General features: G+C 38.6%; 1 protein-coding gene across 3 annotated transcripts in view; it reads right to left on the reverse strand.

Annotated features, from left to right (window-relative positions):
- The window catches only part of CTU2 (cytosolic thiouridylase subunit 2), a 60,300-nt gene that overhangs the window by 35,623 nt on the left and 6,428 nt on the right, over nt 1-18,249 (reverse strand). For all 3 annotated transcript variants that reach the window (XM_033943020.1, XM_033943018.1, XM_033943019.1), the window contains exon 2: nt 10,094-10,168. In XM_033943020.1, coding sequence (XP_033798911.1) covers nt 10,094-10,168 — 75 coding nt within the window. The remainder of the gene's footprint in view (nt 1-10,093; nt 10,169-18,249) is intronic.

The following is an 18,249-nucleotide window of genomic DNA, read 5'->3' on the forward strand; positions in this document are numbered from 1 at the left end:
GCCCCACTTGGAGTATTGTGCCTCAATTTTCCCCTGGCGTGTGCTGGCCATCTTCGCACAGCACCCGAGCGACAAAAATTTAATTTTATGGCAAAAAGATATAATATATTTAATAAAACCGCTGCCTGGCTAACGGAGCTCCGCAATCACACTTCCATATATCACGCACGCCAAGCCACGCCCCCCCCTCTGGGCTAGATTAAAGAGAGCAGTAGTGGCAACGTGACTGTCCAACAAACATGAGCTTATAACACTTATTGATCTCCAAAGGCTTGTGGACAGCATGCCAAGAAGATGTGAGGCAGTAATCAAGGCTAAGGGATATCAAACACGCTACAAGTGAGACTGATGAAGTCATCGGATAACAGGACAAATGATCATTATTAACTTGGGTAGCTTATAACCAGCATTATTTTTGTGAAATGTGTCAACTATTATGCTGGTCTTGTTATGTAATTACAGAGTTTCTGTTATTAGTTGAACATTTATGCATTAAATACAATTATGATGTCACAGCCACGTGTTTTTTTTAAAGCATAATGCCTAAAATGCTAGGTGTTTCCACAATTTTGGCCAGTAATGTACATACTGACATAGTAGATGATCATCTACTATGTCAGTATGTACATTACTGGACAAAATTGTGGCAGATAAAGACCTGCACAGGCCATTCAGTCTACTCAACAAGATAAACTCAGAGTATATGGAAAAAAAAATTCTCTCTCACCTGATAATTTTCTTTCCTTTAGTCACAGTGAATGAATCCAGAGACCTGTAGGTTATGTCTATCTACCAGAAGGTGGAGATAAAGAACACTTAACTGGTATGCCACATATAGGACAATGCCTTGGTTAACCAGTATGCCTTGTAACAAAGCAGAGCAACAACTAGATCAGGGGTAGGGAACTCCGTCCTCGAGAGCCGTATTCCAGTCGGGTTTTCATGATTTCCCCAATGAATATGCATTGGAAGCAGTGCATGCAAATAGATCTCATGCATATTCATTGGGGAAATCCTGAAAACCCGACTGGAATACGCCTCTTGAGGACCGGATTTCCCTACCCCTGAACTAGATCATCACTTCTCCTTCCTCACAGAAATACACACCAACAGGATAACTATCTGAAACCTTAAGAACCTAGAAAACTGCCACAAGAACCTCCCAAAGAGGGAAAACAGACCATGGTGGGACTCTGGCCTCATCTGCTGTGACTAAAGGAAAGAAAATTAACAGGTAAAACAATCTTTCCTTGTCATCAGCAGCAGATGAATCTAGAGACTTGTAGGATGTAGCAAAGTAATCCTCAAATAGGGCAGGAAACTGAGAACCTGCAGAGAGCACAGATGTCCCAATGGATGTGTCTGGACACATAGCAATATCCAGGCAATAATGCCTAGAAAAGTTATGCAAAGAAGACCATGTTGCCGCTCTGTAGATCTCAACAAAGTATGCCTTAGACCAGGGGTGCCCACACTTTTTGGGCTTGCGAGCTACTTTTAAAATGACCAAAGTCAAAATGATCTACCAACAATAAAATTAAAAAAAAAACACAACGCACACTGTACGCATAGAAAATGTTAATTATCCAGGGTTTTTCAAAGAGGTCAAAGCAGATGACTCTATGCACTATCACCTCAGTAACAACCATACAAAAATAGACAAATATACCCCCCTCCCTTTTTACTAAACCACGATAGCAGTTTTTAGCGCAGGGAGCTGCACTGAATAACCAGCGCTGCTCTCGATGCTCATAGGCTCCCTGCGCTAAAAAACTCTATTGCGGTTTAGTAAAAGGGGACCTTAGTGTAAAATATAGACAGCAGATATAAATTCAGACACATTTTGAACACTAAATTTAAAATAAAATCATTTTTCCTACCTTGTCTGGTGATTTCATGAGTCTCTGGTTGCACTTTCTTCTTCTGACTGTGCATCCAATCTTTCTTCCCTTCTATTAGCCTGTATGCTTCCTCTCCTCCAGACCTCGTTCCCTCCCCCAACTTTTCCTTTCTCTCTCCCTGCCCTTTCTTTCTCTCTGCCTCCCTTTCTTTTTTTTCTGTTTCTCTTCTTTCCTTCTGTCTCCCTGCCTGCCCTTTTTCTTTCTTTCTCCCTGCCCTCCCCCAAACCACTGCCATCGGGGACCAGGACCCAAACTGCCACCAATAACAGGCCCCAAACCGCCACCAATAACAGGCCCGAAAGCTCGCCGCCCCAAGCTCTCCCTGCTTCCCCGACGTCAATTCTGCCGTCAGGGAGAGGAAGGCTGATTGGCCCAAGATCGCGATCGACCTATTGGGGGAAATGCTGCCGGGTCCTGCCTTCGCAGAAACAGAAAGTAGGCAGGACCCGGCAGCAAGAAGAGCAAATGCTTCACTAACCTGTCTCCCGCCTTAGCCCATAGCGAACGCTTGCTTCAGGGCTCTCAACATATGCGTTCCGGCTTCCCTTCTCCCCCCACCCCGGACATAACTTCCGGTTTCGGAGGGAAGAGAAGGGAAGCCGGCACGCACACGTTAGAGCCACGGAGCATAAGTTCGCTACGGGCTGAAATCTCCAAGCCGTTTTTTTTTTTAATGTTCAGCAGCGGCGGCAGCGGCAGATGACAGCTGGGCGGACCGCCCAGCTAAAAGGCCCTAGAGAGAACACTGGAGAGGAAGGCTGATCGGCCCAGTAGATCAGGACGGCAACACGAGTCTATCACGGAGCCCAGGATGGGCTCCGCGATCGACTCGCGTTGCCTTCCTGAGCTACTGGTCGATCGCGATCGACGTGTTGGGCACCCCTGCCTTAGACTATGCCTAGGACATTGCAAGAGCTCTGGTTGCATGAACCCTGAGAGAAGCTGGAGGCTGCTTGCCTGAAAGAATATAATGCAGAATAAATGGATTCCCTAATCCACAGAGCACTGGCCAGCTTAGAAGCCATGATGCCTGATTCCAATCTACCCAGAACCCAAACAAGTGGTCAAAGTGGCAAAATTCAGTAATAGCTTGCAGGTATTGAATAAGCACCTGAAGAACATCAAGCCAATGCAAAGCATCAAAACTCTTCCCTTGTGAACAAAGGACGAAACAAGGGTTGGTTCAGATGGACGGACAAAACCACCTTAGGTAGAAAAGAAGGAACAATTCAAATGGCAACACCTGCCTCCAAGAACTGAAGAAAAGAATCACAACAAGGCAAGGCCAGCAATTCAGATACATTTTCAAATGAACTCAATGTGGTGTCAGTTTCTCTGTCCAGGCTGCTCAGGCAATGCAAATAGAAGTGCAGCAGGAACCCCCCTCCTCCAGAAGCCTCTGCAGCAACTGTACCCTTGCTTCCACCCCTCGTTTTTGTGAGAAAGGAGAGGCGAGGAAGAAAGTGGCAGGAGGGGAGGGGTGGGGGAGGGTCCTAGCACCTCCAGGTGTATTCCCAGCAGCCTAAACGCCACCAAGCTCAACTGAACCAGGAGAACCCAGAACAAGAGTAATAGCTGAAGATAAGACTAGGAGATTGTGAGAGTTCACCATCCTATATGTGGCACACTTCAGTTCACTATCTCTCAACCTGCTAGTAGATGGATTAATTTGCTGTTAATTTTCTTTCTTTTAGTCCCTCCAGACCGGCACAGACCCCGTCCCAACCATTTCTATGCCGGTCTGGATGGACACTAAAGAAGATATGATATAACATATGCATAGCTGATCTGGATATGGCCTTGCCATTTTTGAGGTAGTTGTTTGTCTGGCCCTGGTCTTACTTCCAACTACTGGAGTAGTTTGGCCTATCCCCTAGAATCCACCCCCCCCTGCCAACTTCTCCTCAAATTATATGGATAAATTTTGACAATGCAGTAAGCAACTCATAGAGAGAAATTTCAACTGTTCACTAGTGGCAAATCTTTAAAGCAAAACACTTGTGATTTACACCGGAGGTTCACTGTAAGGACAGGGGTGTGAAACATGGAAAAAATATATTCTTACCTGTTAATTTTCTTTCCTTTAGATGCAGCAGATAAATCCAGAGGCCAATGGGATAGCACACATCTACCAGCAGGCAGAGATAGAGAAACTGATTAACAGATGGTCCTATTGGCTGGCACTCCTTCTGTATCTTCAGTATAGCTCCTTGTCCAAGCATCTGTAACCATCAATAGGCATAGCATGTAAAAAAGCTTCTTTCCCATAACAAATCTCAAAATCTTGAAGAATACAAAAAGGTGATCTAAACAACTAAAAGTCGTTAGAAACATAGCTCGCGGAGAACGCTATGCACTTTCAAAAAATGCAGTGAATAAAAGCACGTCTCCCCATTTCTTCTCCCAGGAAGAAGGAAGGAAAAGTGAGTGTGTCATAAAAGAAAGGATGACACCTCCTTAGAAAGAAATTGTGGTACCGTCCGAACTGACACCCCAGATTTTGTAAATCAGAAATAGGAATCCCCGCCGAACAAGGCCTGCAACTCAGAAAACCGCCAAGCTGAAGCCATGGCCACAAGAAACCCCGTGTTCAACAGCACAGCCCTTTAGAGTCTCAAAAGACAAAGATGAAATAAAGCCTTCGGTAAACTGCAAAGAAGTACCTTAAGACTGTACTCCGGACAGGGCTTTCTAAGAGGTGTACAAATATACCGTACTCCGTTTAGGAACTGAACTACATGAAGCTGAGAAGTAAGCGAAGAGCAATATACAAGCTGACCACTAAAAGATCAAAAGTTAAGTACTTTTAATATAATATTATATATATAAATATATATATAGCATGGCCCGGTGAAAATATGGTGCATGAAGCCGGATACAGTGAAACATTTTGAGTATCAAAGTGGTACCTCTGAGGGTCGGTTAAGTTTGAGACTCGTTGACACGTGTGAGTCTATAGAAAGGGATGTAGAAGACATATCCTTTTCCTATCTACAAACCAAAAATGAGAAAACATGATGAAATGTATTTTAGCATATGGATCTGCCTCAAACAAGAGCATTCCTCCATTACCTCTGTGCGTGATATGTGGTGAAACATTATCAAACCATTCAATGAAGCCTTCTTTGTTGAAGAGACACCTCACTACTAAACATCCTGAAGTAAAGAACAAATCAGTCCATTTCTTTAAGAGAAAATGGGAAAGCATGATAATTCAAGTACTGCTATGAAGTCTTATTCCACAACATCTAGCCAGACTCTCCAAACATCCTTTGAAATTGCACACGTGGTGGCCAAAGCAAAGAAACCTCACACCATCGCTGAAAGTCTCATCAATCGAGCTGCAATTAGAATAGCAGAAATGATGTTTGGAACACCAGAAGTTGAGAAAATTTAAAAAAATTCCACACTCTGATGATACCATCAGCAGAAGAGTTGATGACATGAGAGAAGATATAGTAAAGCAAATATCAAAGAAAATAATCCGGCAAAAACAGTTTGCTCTACAGATAGATGAATCTGGAATGCTCTCCCGGAGGATGTTATAGGGGAAAGCACCCTTTAAGGATTCAAGACAAGGTTAGATAAGTTCCTACTGGAACAGAACATACACAAATAAGGCTAGACTCAAACAGGGCCTAAGGGCCGCCGCGTAAGTGTACTGCTGGGCATGATGGACCATTGATCTGACCTAGCAGCGGCAAATCTTATGTTCTTATGTTTATGCTCTTATACCTAGCCCTTGTAACAAGCTAAGGATGGCACTTGAAGCTGAAGGGAATTGAACGCTAAGCCCTTGGCAATACACTTGTGCCAAAAAAGAACTCTGGAAGGGTGAAAATGTTGAGAAGTACCCAAGAAAGGAAAAACCTCCAAAAGGAAGCAGAAGCCACAAGTGAAGACGTCTGTATCACCTGGATAAGAGACGAAACAACCTGCTTCGCATAACCCTTACACGTCAGCCATGACTTTTCAAAAGCTAGGTCGCAATACCAAAGTAATACAAATATCCATGTTGATCGGACCCTAGGTGAGCAAATCCGGAGATACCAGGAAACTCAACAGTCCAGCTGTCGAAAGACTCATCAGATCCACATAGCAAGGATGGCGCAGCCAATCCAGAGATTCTACAAATACTGTGCCCTGAAAGCGAGCTTGAGATGGCAAATCCAAGCCATCATCAGCCAGGGGAAAACACTGAAAAAAGAGAAACCAGAGGCGAGAAAGAAGCCACGCTGCTACCCCCTTTGACTCCCACTCCCTGTGCCTGCCGAAGAAGCTAGGAAGCTTAGAATTTTGAGACGAAGCCATGAGGTCTAGTTCCAGCAGATCTCACTTCCATAAAAAGAGCTGGAATGCCTGAACCAAAATTCTCAATATCCAGGATGTAGAAGATTTCACTATTACTAACATTTACACTTTCTAGAGCGTACACAGCGCTGTACACTGTAACATACAATAAATGGGCCATGCTCAGATTTCGGGGAGAGAAAGTCTATCCAAACTCTTTTCCTGACTCATAAAATGATCTGCCAACAGAAGAGGAAGATGAGGGTCCACCCATTGAAGTAAAACCACAACTTTACCCGCCAACTGAGCACATCACCTACTGCCCAGGCTGTAGAGAAATACTCCCATCATAATACTGACTGAAAAGACCTTCAGCATCATTCCGGAAGAATGGTCTGAAGCTCCAGAAACGGTAGTCTGATCATGCTCCAGAGTAGAAAAATGAACAAGTACTGAGTCGTCTCTTAAGACTAGACTCCTATAGCTGAGGATGGAAGGCACCGAGCCCCCCAACCCGACAGCCCGGGATGTTTGGTGGCCATGAGCTAGTCCAGCAAAGACCGAGGCATGCCTTTGAAAAGAGAAATCTCGCTGAGCCACCAAATCAGACAGAGCGATGCTTGAGGAGCCTACCAAATAATTGGAGCCCTGAGATACCGGGAACCACCAGAACAAAAGCGACTGTTGTAGTGTTATAATGGGAAAGCAAGCCGAAGTTCCCAGTGGAGTCAGCAACATGGATCCTAGAACCTGTACAGAATCCCATACTCTTAGTCTTGGTGACCGAAGAAGAATGCAAACCTGAGACTGTGACCCATCGCCCTAGTCTCTGGGAAGAAACACAGTTCTCTCCCATATGAATAAAAACATCTCCCCGATATACCTATAAATAGTACAGGAGAAAAGAGCGCTGTGCAAATTCAAAGATTCACGTCCAAAGAACTGAGGAAAAGAAATCACCCTTTTCAGGTCAGTCAAATGGCCCGACTGGAAGATGTCCGAATCAAGCAGTCAGTCAAGAAGAAATTAGGTGAATCGACTGGTAGCGCCAAAACGGTACTACTGGCCACATTTTCTAAAATGTTTGTGAAGCCTTGGGTAGGCGAAATGGCATGTGCCAAAACCGAACACGCTGCTCCAAGAGAGGCAAGCAAACCTAGTGCCAATTTGGAGTCCATAGTGAAAATGTAAATATTCTCCCAGTTTTTCTGCAGAAATGTGTAACCCTGAGAAACTAATTCAGCAGAATGGGATCCAGCCTGTCCAATGCCCCCCATCTTGGGCACCATGCAGTAAGTGGAACAACGTCCCTTAGTTCCTGAAGAACTACAAGAACTGCCCTGAGGACCAGTAACACTTAAAAGGGAAACACAAAACATAGAGACTCCAAGAATGAACCGGAAACCTGAGGAGGATGCAAAGTTGCAAGCACCCTGAAAAATGTTCACAGCCCCCTGACCTGACATTATAGCGTCTTCTCCCTCATGAGAAAGCCTGAAGAGTCAATGGAAGAAGTCAAAATCTCCTCAGAATGAAGTGCAGAAGGTCAGGGAATGGCAGGATGAGAACTGTAGGATCTGTAAGAAAAAAGAAATTCTCCTAGGAAAAATCAAGTTTCGCAATGTAAAGAGGAGTATACTGGAACCATGAAAACAGTACTAACTCCATGCAAAGTGAGCAAAATACGCATGTCCTTTAAAGTGAATACGTACTAGACGCAATCAAGATGCTGCATCTACCGCCACGTGGAAAACAACAGCATCCTAACAGGTATCAGACAAAGCTCACATCGCTAATGAGAGCTTCAGGGATGAGGCTAACAGCCACCTAGCACGCGCTCCTCCGCGGGTTTGACAGAATAGGTAACTAACTGGCTCCTGGTTAGAAGGAGCTGCACAGACCTTCCTGTCTGGTTGGGGGGTCCGTCTAGTATGTGCCATGAGAAGATGGCAACAGGAGAAACCAGCGTGCTAAGCATGGAAATCTGAAGTCCAGGCCCTCTCAGAAATAGAGAAAGAGAGTTCTGGCCACAGGAAGATGCGAAGTGTCATTATGCCCATAGAGACAGCCCAAACTTGGAAACTGTTAGTACTACCTTTAGGCATATATATCCTACGCCACTACTAGACACATGCAGCACAGCACAGAGGCCCAAATAAGAAGGACAGGGACCCCAAGAGAGACAATGAGATACCCGTGTGAAATACAGGGCACTCTTACTGCTGATCTCACTGTGCCGTGATTTGCCGTATGTCGACCCAGTCCGGAGACAAACTGAGACTGGGTGACCTAGCACAGGTCAGAGTCTGTCTGTTAATCCCCTTGAGTGCTAACCCCAGAGTCCAATTAAACTAGCAGCTTCCTTCAAGTGAATACAGCAGGAAAACAGACATAGACATATAAATCTGCTCAAGCTTGTCCCAAAGCTGGTGAAACATGTACAACTTGTCTGAACCAGAAAGGAGAGAAGCCGCAGCATAACCTGATCAAAGTCAGCTGGAAATAAACTACCGGAACACTGCAGCTCTCCTGCCATCGCCGGAGACCCAAGCGCATGCCCGATTCTCGCCGACACGTGGCCGCTGTATCAACGCTCCTAGAAACATAGTCGGATTCAAGCCCCACAAAATTTACCCTGCCGCGGCCTGCATAGAAAGAAAATCAGACTCGGGGAATAACTAGAAGAATGGTGCGGTGCTTCCCACAGCGCCGGAAAAACATGTCCCATCTCATGCGCGCTGCTATAAACCGGCACCTGCACAATCAGCTGCACATGGCCGCGACAAACACCGACGAAAGAGAGCCTCGGAAGAAACAGGACTAATACTGCTGCACTAAAACCCAACGAGGAGAACAAGTGCGAGCATGAAATCACACCGCTACTGCCACACTGTAACCAACAAGGAAGCCAAGCGCATGCATGCAAAGGGCGGGAAAGTCCCAGCTCTCTCAACAGATTTCTAGTCATAAAACTTAAGCCTCAATAAAATATCCATTCCTTAAACGTACGTTGACCGAACCCACAGTACTAAGACTCCCAAACAGAACCTGAAGTTCAAACAACAGTAAAAAACACATACATACTCACAAGCTTGTTGTTAGGACCGGTTGAAGCCAGTTAGAGCTGGATGTGCAGCACTAACAGAGCAGAATGTAGCAACTGTGGTCTCCTTTTTTTTTTTTTTAAACAGAGAAAGGAAAGAAGAAAAAAATTGAGACCCAGTCAGACCCTCTAGCAATGGAGGGAGGGTGAGGCAGGGACCTGGGGGGGCCCAGGTGTAACCCCTAAAGCTGGCACCGTTCAGCCAGACACCCCTGTCTCACTGAAAAGAAACCTCAACAGGAGAAAATAAAGTTCCAGTCATAGCCAGAATCCAGGAGCTATTCGAATAGCGACCATCACCTGCTGGGAGATAGAGCATACTGAAGATGCAGGAGGAGTGCCAGCCAATAGGACCACTTGTTAATCAGTTTCTCTATCTCCACCTGCTGGTAGATATGTGCTATCCCATTTGTCTCTGGATTTATCTGCTGCTGTTGCTAAGGAAATGCAGACTAATGAGATCATTCCGTTATCTGGCATGTGCAACCGTCTCCCCACTCCAGTTTTATTCTGTCTGTACTTTTTCAGCAACATAATCTAGTGCCAATCATGCATTTTTTTCTCTCAGAGCCCAGCAACGTGCTTCTTCAGTTGTATGTGGGTAGTATGTCCTTCAGTGTCACAGTCCATTCATTTACAATAGGATCATAGACTCGTGACATCCTTAAACTGAACCAGAGCAGACAACACAGCATGGCATAACAGTGTCTAGCAAGGGCTGTGGGCGAGGGAGGAGGGAAGCAGATTGCTGGGATCAGTATATTATGTTTGAAAATATTTTTTTTTAAATTGTACTTACTTGCAAAAGGCATCACCAATTCGAATAATTAGAACAGCAGAACGTTCTTTGCACTTCATACATTTCTGCTCCAAGCTTAAAAAGAACAGTAAACAATACAATCCATATTAGTTAAAACAGAGACCAGAGTAAAAGAATTAAGCAAACTACGTACTTTTAAACAAGCTACCCAGGACTTTAAAGGCCAGGTGGGGTCCACCTGTCTAATACAGGCATGGATGTTCTATTGAATACTTAAGACACAACAGAAGCAGCCCTGAATGTTGGGATCTAAGCCACAGTTTATGGGGGAGCTACAAGTGGACATACTGCCTTATACCCATGGAGAGCTAAAATTAAAGACTGCATGTTCCCCATAGTAGCAGAAAATGGAAAATACTGTAATTTCAAGTTTATTAAAAAATTTTTTTTTTTTTTTTTTCATTATATTTTTATTTTCAAATTTCATAAAAAGTGTACATAATAATAAAATATATTTGATACATGCATGGTATCACTTTTATATCTATCACAATGTATATCTGAATTTGATTTTCCCCTTCACCCTCCCCCCACCCCTTCACCACTTTAATATAATATTTTCAAATTTTATAAAAGTATATAACATATTAGAATACAATTGATAATTATTCAATAATATATTTATATCTAATGCAATATATTCTGGATAAATTTTATTCATTTTCCCTCCCCCCACCCTTCTATTATCCCTTAATCATTTGTTACATTTTGTATCATATATTATAATATATTATATCTAAATTGTTTTCCTTACCCCCCCCTATATGTGTGTCATAAGAAGATCTCTAAAAGAAGAAAGGAAGAAAAAGTATTCTATTATTTAATCATTACAGTATTTTGTCAATGGCCCCCATATTTTTATAAATTTATTATATGTCCCTTTTTGTATTGATATTGTTCTTTCCATTTTAAAAACATGGCATATTGTATTCCACCAAAATGTATAGTTTAGGTTGTTGTAATTTTTCCAATTGTTAGTTATATGTTGAATGGCAACCCCTGTCATAATTAATAAAAGTTTATTATTTTCTGGTGAAATTTGACTTTTTTTTCTCATCATTGTTCCAAATAAAATTGTATCATATGATATTGCAATATGATTTTCCATTAATTTATTAATTTGTGGCCAAATTGAATTCCAAAATATTTTAATATAAGGACAGTAATATAATAAATGATCTAATGTCCCTGGTTCTAGATTACAGTGCCAGCATCTATTAGACTTAGAACTGTCTAGTTTTTGTAAACGAGTAGGGGTCCAAAAAGCTCTATGTAATAAAAAGAACCATGTTTGTCTCATAGATGCTGACACTGTACATCCCATTCTCCAAGACCAAATCAGTGGCCATTGAGATGCATTAATTTGATGTCCAATCTCAATGCTCCAAATGTCTCTTAGACCATTTTTTGGTTTTTTATTCAAATATCCAGATATTAATTTATACCACAATGCGGCTTGATGTCCCAGGAAGTCTGCTTTAAAGCATAAGAACTTTAAACTATATTGATTGTTTAATGATTTCCATTCAGGGAACCCAACCTGAATGGCCTGCTTCAATTGCAACCATTTAAAACTTTGTGTTTTATTAAGACCAAATCTATGTTGCAATTGTGAAAAATCCAGCAGTTTACCTTCTGAAATAATATCATCTAGAGATCTAATTCCTGCAATAATCCAGTTCTTCCAAAGGATTTGGGTTCCGCCTACTTTGATCTTGGAGTTTATCCATATGGATTGATTAGTTGATTTATATATTGGGATGGGTGTTAATTTATCAATAAATCTCAATGTTTTCCAAGTATCCATTATTATTTTATTTTCTCTGTATCTTTTAGGTATATTAATACTTGGTAAATGTACTAAATTTAGGGGAAACATAAGGCGCCATTCCAAATATAACCAATCTGGTGCATTATCTATAAGTTCTGGGAGGATCCAATACATACCCTGACGTAGAATATAGGCTTGATGGTACCTATAGAAATTTGGAAAATTTACCCCTCCCTCCTTAATTGATTTTTGTAAGGTTACTAAAGCTATTCTAGGTGTTTTACCAAGCCAAAGAAATTTTGTTAAAATTCTATTAAGCTTCTTATAAAAGGACCCCTGAAAATAAATAGGTATCATACTCATTTGGTAGCAAACCACAGGCAAGATCATCATTTTAATAGTTTGAACTCTCCCCCACCAAGATATATGTAATGGGTTCCATTGTTCACATAACTCCGTTACTTTTTTTAATACATATTTTTCATTTTCTTTTACCGTATCTTCAATTGTTTTTTTAACTTGAATGCCTAGATATTTAAATCCTTCTTCTTTCCATATGAATGGAAAAATATCAAATAATCCTTTTACACAGTAAACATTCAAGGGTATAATTTCAGATTTATTCCAATTAATTTTATAACCTGAAAATTTGCCAAACTTATCAATTAATTCCAATAAAGAAGATAAGGTAGACTCTGGATTTCTCAAATAAAGCAAAATATCATCAGCATAAGCCGAAATTTTATATTCCATATCTGAATATGGAATTCCTTGTATCTCCCTCGTTTGCTGTATTGCTAACAATAAGGGTTCTAATACAATATCAAATAACAAAGGAGACAAAGGACAACCTTGTCTAACTCCCCTCTGCAATTGAAAACCATCAGATATCTTATTATTAATATTTAATCTTGCAATCGGGAAGCTATACAATGTTTTTACCATTTGTATAAATCCAGAACCTATACCAAACCATTCTAACGCCTGATACATAAAATTCCATTCTACCCTATCAAATGCTTTCTCAGCATCTAATGAAACTGTAAATGCCGGTTCATCCATTTTTTTTGACAAGTTTAGCATGTGAAATAATAGTCTAGAGTTATTGGAGGAATGTCTTTTAGCAACGAAACCCGTTTGATGCATATCTATAATATGTGGGAGAGCTTTGGCTAATCTCAAAGCCAAAATTTTAGCAAAAAGTTTATTATCAACATTTATCAGAGATATAGGCCTGTAGTTCGAAACCAAAGTAGGATCTTTATTTGGCTTAGGTAAAACAATTATTATTGATTCAGCCATAGTACCTTTTATATTACCTTTTATAAGTTGTGTCTGATATAATTTTAATAAATGTGGGGAGAGGATATTTTGAAATGTTTTATAAAATTCTACTGTGTAACCATCACCACCTGGAGCGGATCCAACTTTAAGAGATCTCAATGCTGTTTCTAATTCTTTTAATGATATAGGTTCTTCTAAACTTCGTTTTATATGATCAGGAATCTTAGGTCCATTTATTAAATCTAAAAATTTTTTTCCATCTTTTTGTTTCTCCAAATAAGGTTCGGAGGAATATAGATCCTTATAAAAATTTAAAAATTGTTTTAATATTATATTTGTTTGATTTGTTATTTTACCATTATCATCTTTTATTCCATTAATATTAGTTCTCCTTTTTTTTGCCTTAAGATAATTTGCTAATAATTTTCCCGCCTTATTAGAATTTCCATAATACATCGTTTGTTTGGAAAACAAATCTTTTCTTATCATTTTTGAAGTTAATTCATTATATTTACCTTTTACTTTCAAAAGAGTTTGCAAAACTTCATATTCCCATTTGCTTATCAATTTAGCTTCTAATATTTTTATTTCTTTTTCTAATTCTATATGTTGTTTTTTAATTTGTTTCCTAATAAAAGCTGAATATGATATGATATTACCCCTCATAGTTGCTTTAAATGCATCCCATACATTCTCTATAGATGTATCTTCCACTAAATTTATTTGAAAAAATTCATTAATTTGTGTTTTAAAATTTTCCAAAAATTTGTCATCTACAAGCAATGCATTATCAAATCTCCAAAGAGGTCTATTATTTTCTAATTGATCTAATTGTAATTCTATCCATATTCCTGCATGATCCGAAATGATAATAGGATCAATGGAGGCTTTACTCACTTGTTGCACTTTATTTGTTGAAACAAAAATATAATCTATTCTTGAAAATGATTTATGAACCTGTGAACAAAATGAATACTCCTGATCATTAAAATGAAGAATACGCCATATATCTTTCAAATCACATGATCGAACTAAATTATCTAGACCTAAAGATTTAATATTTTTACCTGGTTTTTTATCCAATAATGGATCCATTACAGCATTAAAATCTCCAGCCACCACTAAATTAGAGGCAGCCAGTGGTAATAACATATTTTGTAGCTTTTTGAAAAATTCTGATTGATTCGAATTAGGGGCATATATATTAAATAACGTCAGGGTATCATTTCCCATACCTATATCGATATGTATCCATCTTCCATGTGGATCTGAATTTTTTACCTTTATATTGGCCATACATTTTTTATTTATAAGGATTGCAACCCCTGCTTTTTTACCCACTGCTGGAGCAAAAAAACATTCTTTTATCCATCCACCTGATAATTTCTGTGATTCCTTCATATTAAGATGGGTCTCTTGCAGACAATAAATATCTGCATTTTGTTTTTTTAAATATGTTAATATTTTTTCCCTTTTAATTACGTGATTCAGGCCATTGACATTAATAGAATATATTTTAAAAGACATTATATATTTTAATACTTTTCATTATCTTATTCCTCCTCTCCTCTTTCATATTTAATAACCAAAAAATTTTCTTCATGACACACATATTTAACCCTAATGTATCTCCCTTAATTATTCTAATAAATATTCTTCTTATCCCTCCCTTTCCCACCCAATACATTGGCTGCTTAAGGATACACATTGGAACTATAATCCTAACATTCTCCCCATTCCAGGCAATCAATATTCAATTGTTTAAATAAATTTCCCTTCTATCTATCTATATTGATCTTTTATATTTATTTAATCATTTTCCATAACATTTTATTAATGTATCATTTTCCATTTAACAATATGTTAATTTGTATTTCCTTAGTATTATGATTTCAACATATAATTATTTTAAACTTATATGCAGTGTATTATTTAATAATTTTCATATATTCTGTTCTTTCTTTCATATAATTATTATTGTCTTTTCTTTGTGTTGTTTTCCTTCATTTCTTCAAATATTTCGATATGTTGTATTTCCTAATTTTTCATAGAGTCTTCAAAACCTTTTTAATATATTTTGTTAATATATCATAGGTTCTGGTTTAGAAAGAAACTCTTTTAGTTTTTCGGGATCCTCAAAATATAAAGACTTGTCTCCAGATGACACTCTCATTTTCGCTGGATAGTATAGACCATATTTAAATCCTTTTTCTTTGAGTAGAGGTCTCATATCTAGTAGTCTTTTCCTTTTAGTTGCTGTGTTTTTGGCGAAATCTGGTAAAAACCATAATCTTGATCCTTTATAATTTAAGTTTTTATCTTTTTTTGCAGCATTTAGTATCTCTAGTGCTTGTTGGTATCTCAACATTTTGAAAATGATTGGTCTTGGTCTGTTTTTATTTTCTAAATTTTTTATTGGGATTCTATGCGCCCTTTCAATTTCAATTGTTTGTTTCAAGTCTAATTGTAGAATTTTTGGAATTAAATTTTCAAGGAAAAGGATAGTATTTTTTCCCTCTAAATTTTCTTGTATTCCAAAGAGTTTGATGTTCTTTCTTCTTCCTCTATTCTCGTAATCCTCCAGTTGATCTTTTAATTTATTTAATTCCAGGTTGTCGTTTTTACATCTTTTTGATTCACATTCTATAATTTCCATTTTTGATTCTAGTTCAGTTGTTCTTTTGTTGTTAACTTCCATTTGTCTATGTATATTTAAAATTTCTTCTTTCATTTCAGACATATTAGTAATAGTTTCTTTCAGCATTTGTTTGATTTGTTTTAATTCTTCCATGACTTCAGCTTTGCTTAATGTGTCTGATTCTTCGATAGGAAGTGGTATCTTGCTTGGTGTTATTTGTTCTTGTTTCTGTCTTTTTGCAGATGTACCTGTCTCATTTTTGTTTTGTCTGGTACTTGCCATGTTATTGTTCTCTTTTCCTTGGTTATTATTATTTCTTGTATTTAAATCTTTTAGATTTGGTATTCTTAGGTTTTTAATCTCTTTTCTTCCAAGATTTTGTTATCTCTTTGAATTAGAAATTTTTCTTTTTAAGCTCTTTTCTTTTTCCTTTACCAATATTAGTTTGAAAATTCTTTTCTCACTTTCACTTTTTCAATGATGTAGGGGAACTCTTTTTTTTTTTTTTTTTTTTTTTTCTCTCCTCTTACAAGCCCAATCGCAGCTCTGATTAAGGAGAGCAACACTTTTTTAGAGTTATTTTTTCTATTTTGACCAACTTTAAGCAATTTTCTTCTGTTTTTTCTCAGCGTCTCTCAAATTCCTCAATATCTTGCTATTTCAGTTTTTTAAAGTTCCGTTGAACCTTTTTTTCTGTCTCCTCTCTCACAAGCCCAATCGCAGCTTTGTCAGAGGAAATTGATATTCATTTCAGTATTTGTTTTTTATTAGTAAGCTGATATTTATTTGTCTTCAGTGCTTCAGCACCCAATTTCTAAGAGAAAATGCAAGTCCTCCTCTCTCTCAATTTTTTTTTTAATCCTCTTTTTTATCAAAGAATAATCTTTTTTTTTTTTTCCAATATAACTGGTCAGAACACAAATTCCTTTTTTATAATTTTTCCAGTCAATATTGATCTTTCACTTGTACTTCGCGGTTTTAACGCTGCATTCAATTTCAATGAAACCGCCAAAATCACAAATGGTTCTCTGCCTTCCCGTTTCTTGTCTGCACTTATCTCACTTCAACTGCCGCAATTCAGGTTATATTTTTTTTTTTTTTTGGTTATATTTGATCAGATCTCAATCTGGTCTTTCACATTCATCAGCATCAGTACTGCTGCAAAGTCTCTCGAATCAGTTGAAATACAGACAGTTCTCAACTTTCCTGACTTTTAACAGCTTCCTTTTTTTCTGTTTCAGTATATATTGTTCAGAATATAAACTTTTCTCCTCTTTTTTTCTATTTCGCCAAACTGTTCAATCACATATACCACGCGGTTTCAGCGTTGCATTCAAACTTCAATAAACCGCCAGCACAAACGGTTCTATGTCTTCCCGACTTTCATCAGCACAAATCCCGCTTTAAATATAGCAATTCGGCTTTTTTTTTTTTTTCTTTAGTTATATTTTGTCAGAACATATCCATTCTTTACTTTTTCTCAATCTAACATATATCTCATAGTCTCTTAAAATCGCCGACACTGACAGCTCTCTGCTTACCGACTCCCTTCAGCTTTTTTTTTTTTTCAGTTTACGTTCGTCTCTCCGTCTCAGCACTGCTTTCAAGTCTCTCCAAACCTCCGAAAACACAGACTACTTTCCCGATTCCCCTCAGCTTCTTTGTTATATCTGATCAGAATATAAACATATACTTCAGCGCTGTATTCAATTCTATGTAACCGTCAGCTCAAACGGCTCTCCGCTTTTCCGTCTCCTGTCTGCACATACCCTTCTTCAAATACCGCAGTTTAGGATTTTGTTTTGTATCTTTTATTCAGCTTTCCGTATATATATTTTTATATTATTATTTTGAAGGAAAAATAATTTTTTCTTTATTTCATTGCCTGGATGGTGAGGAGCTTCAGGATCACACCTCCATCCGTGCTCGCGCCAAGCCACGCCCCCCCAGTTTATTAAAAATTTGATAAAACGCTAATCATACATTCTAAGCATTTTACAGTAAAAAATTTAAAAAGGGGTCCAGTTAAACTATTAATGACATAACTTTACTTACATGAGACAATAGGATAGTGGGGAGAAATACAATTTGAAAGAAAGAGAGAACAATTAAGGATAATAAGAAGGGGAAAGGGAAAAATCAATTTTGGTGTGGAAAATGAGCAAGGAAAGTCCCAAAGGTCAATTAACAGTCATATACGTCTTTAAATAAGCTTTTGAGGCCACCCTTGAATTGATCTAAATTCTGTTCAGACCTTAAATATGATGGTAATGAATTCCATATTGTTAGGGCTATTGTTGCAAAAGAAGAAGTCCTACGGGTACTAATAATTTTTAAGGATGGGACATGAAGAAGATGCTGTGATGCAGATCTTAAGGTTCTCGGAGGATCATGTGGAGTCAGGTATTTATGGATAAACCAGTGTGTTCCCAAGAGATGGGA

This window comes from Geotrypetes seraphini, chromosome 4 (assembly GCF_902459505.1).
Source record: "Geotrypetes seraphini chromosome 4, aGeoSer1.1, whole genome shotgun sequence".
NCBI lineage: Eukaryota > Metazoa > Chordata > Amphibia > Gymnophiona > Dermophiidae > Geotrypetes > Geotrypetes seraphini.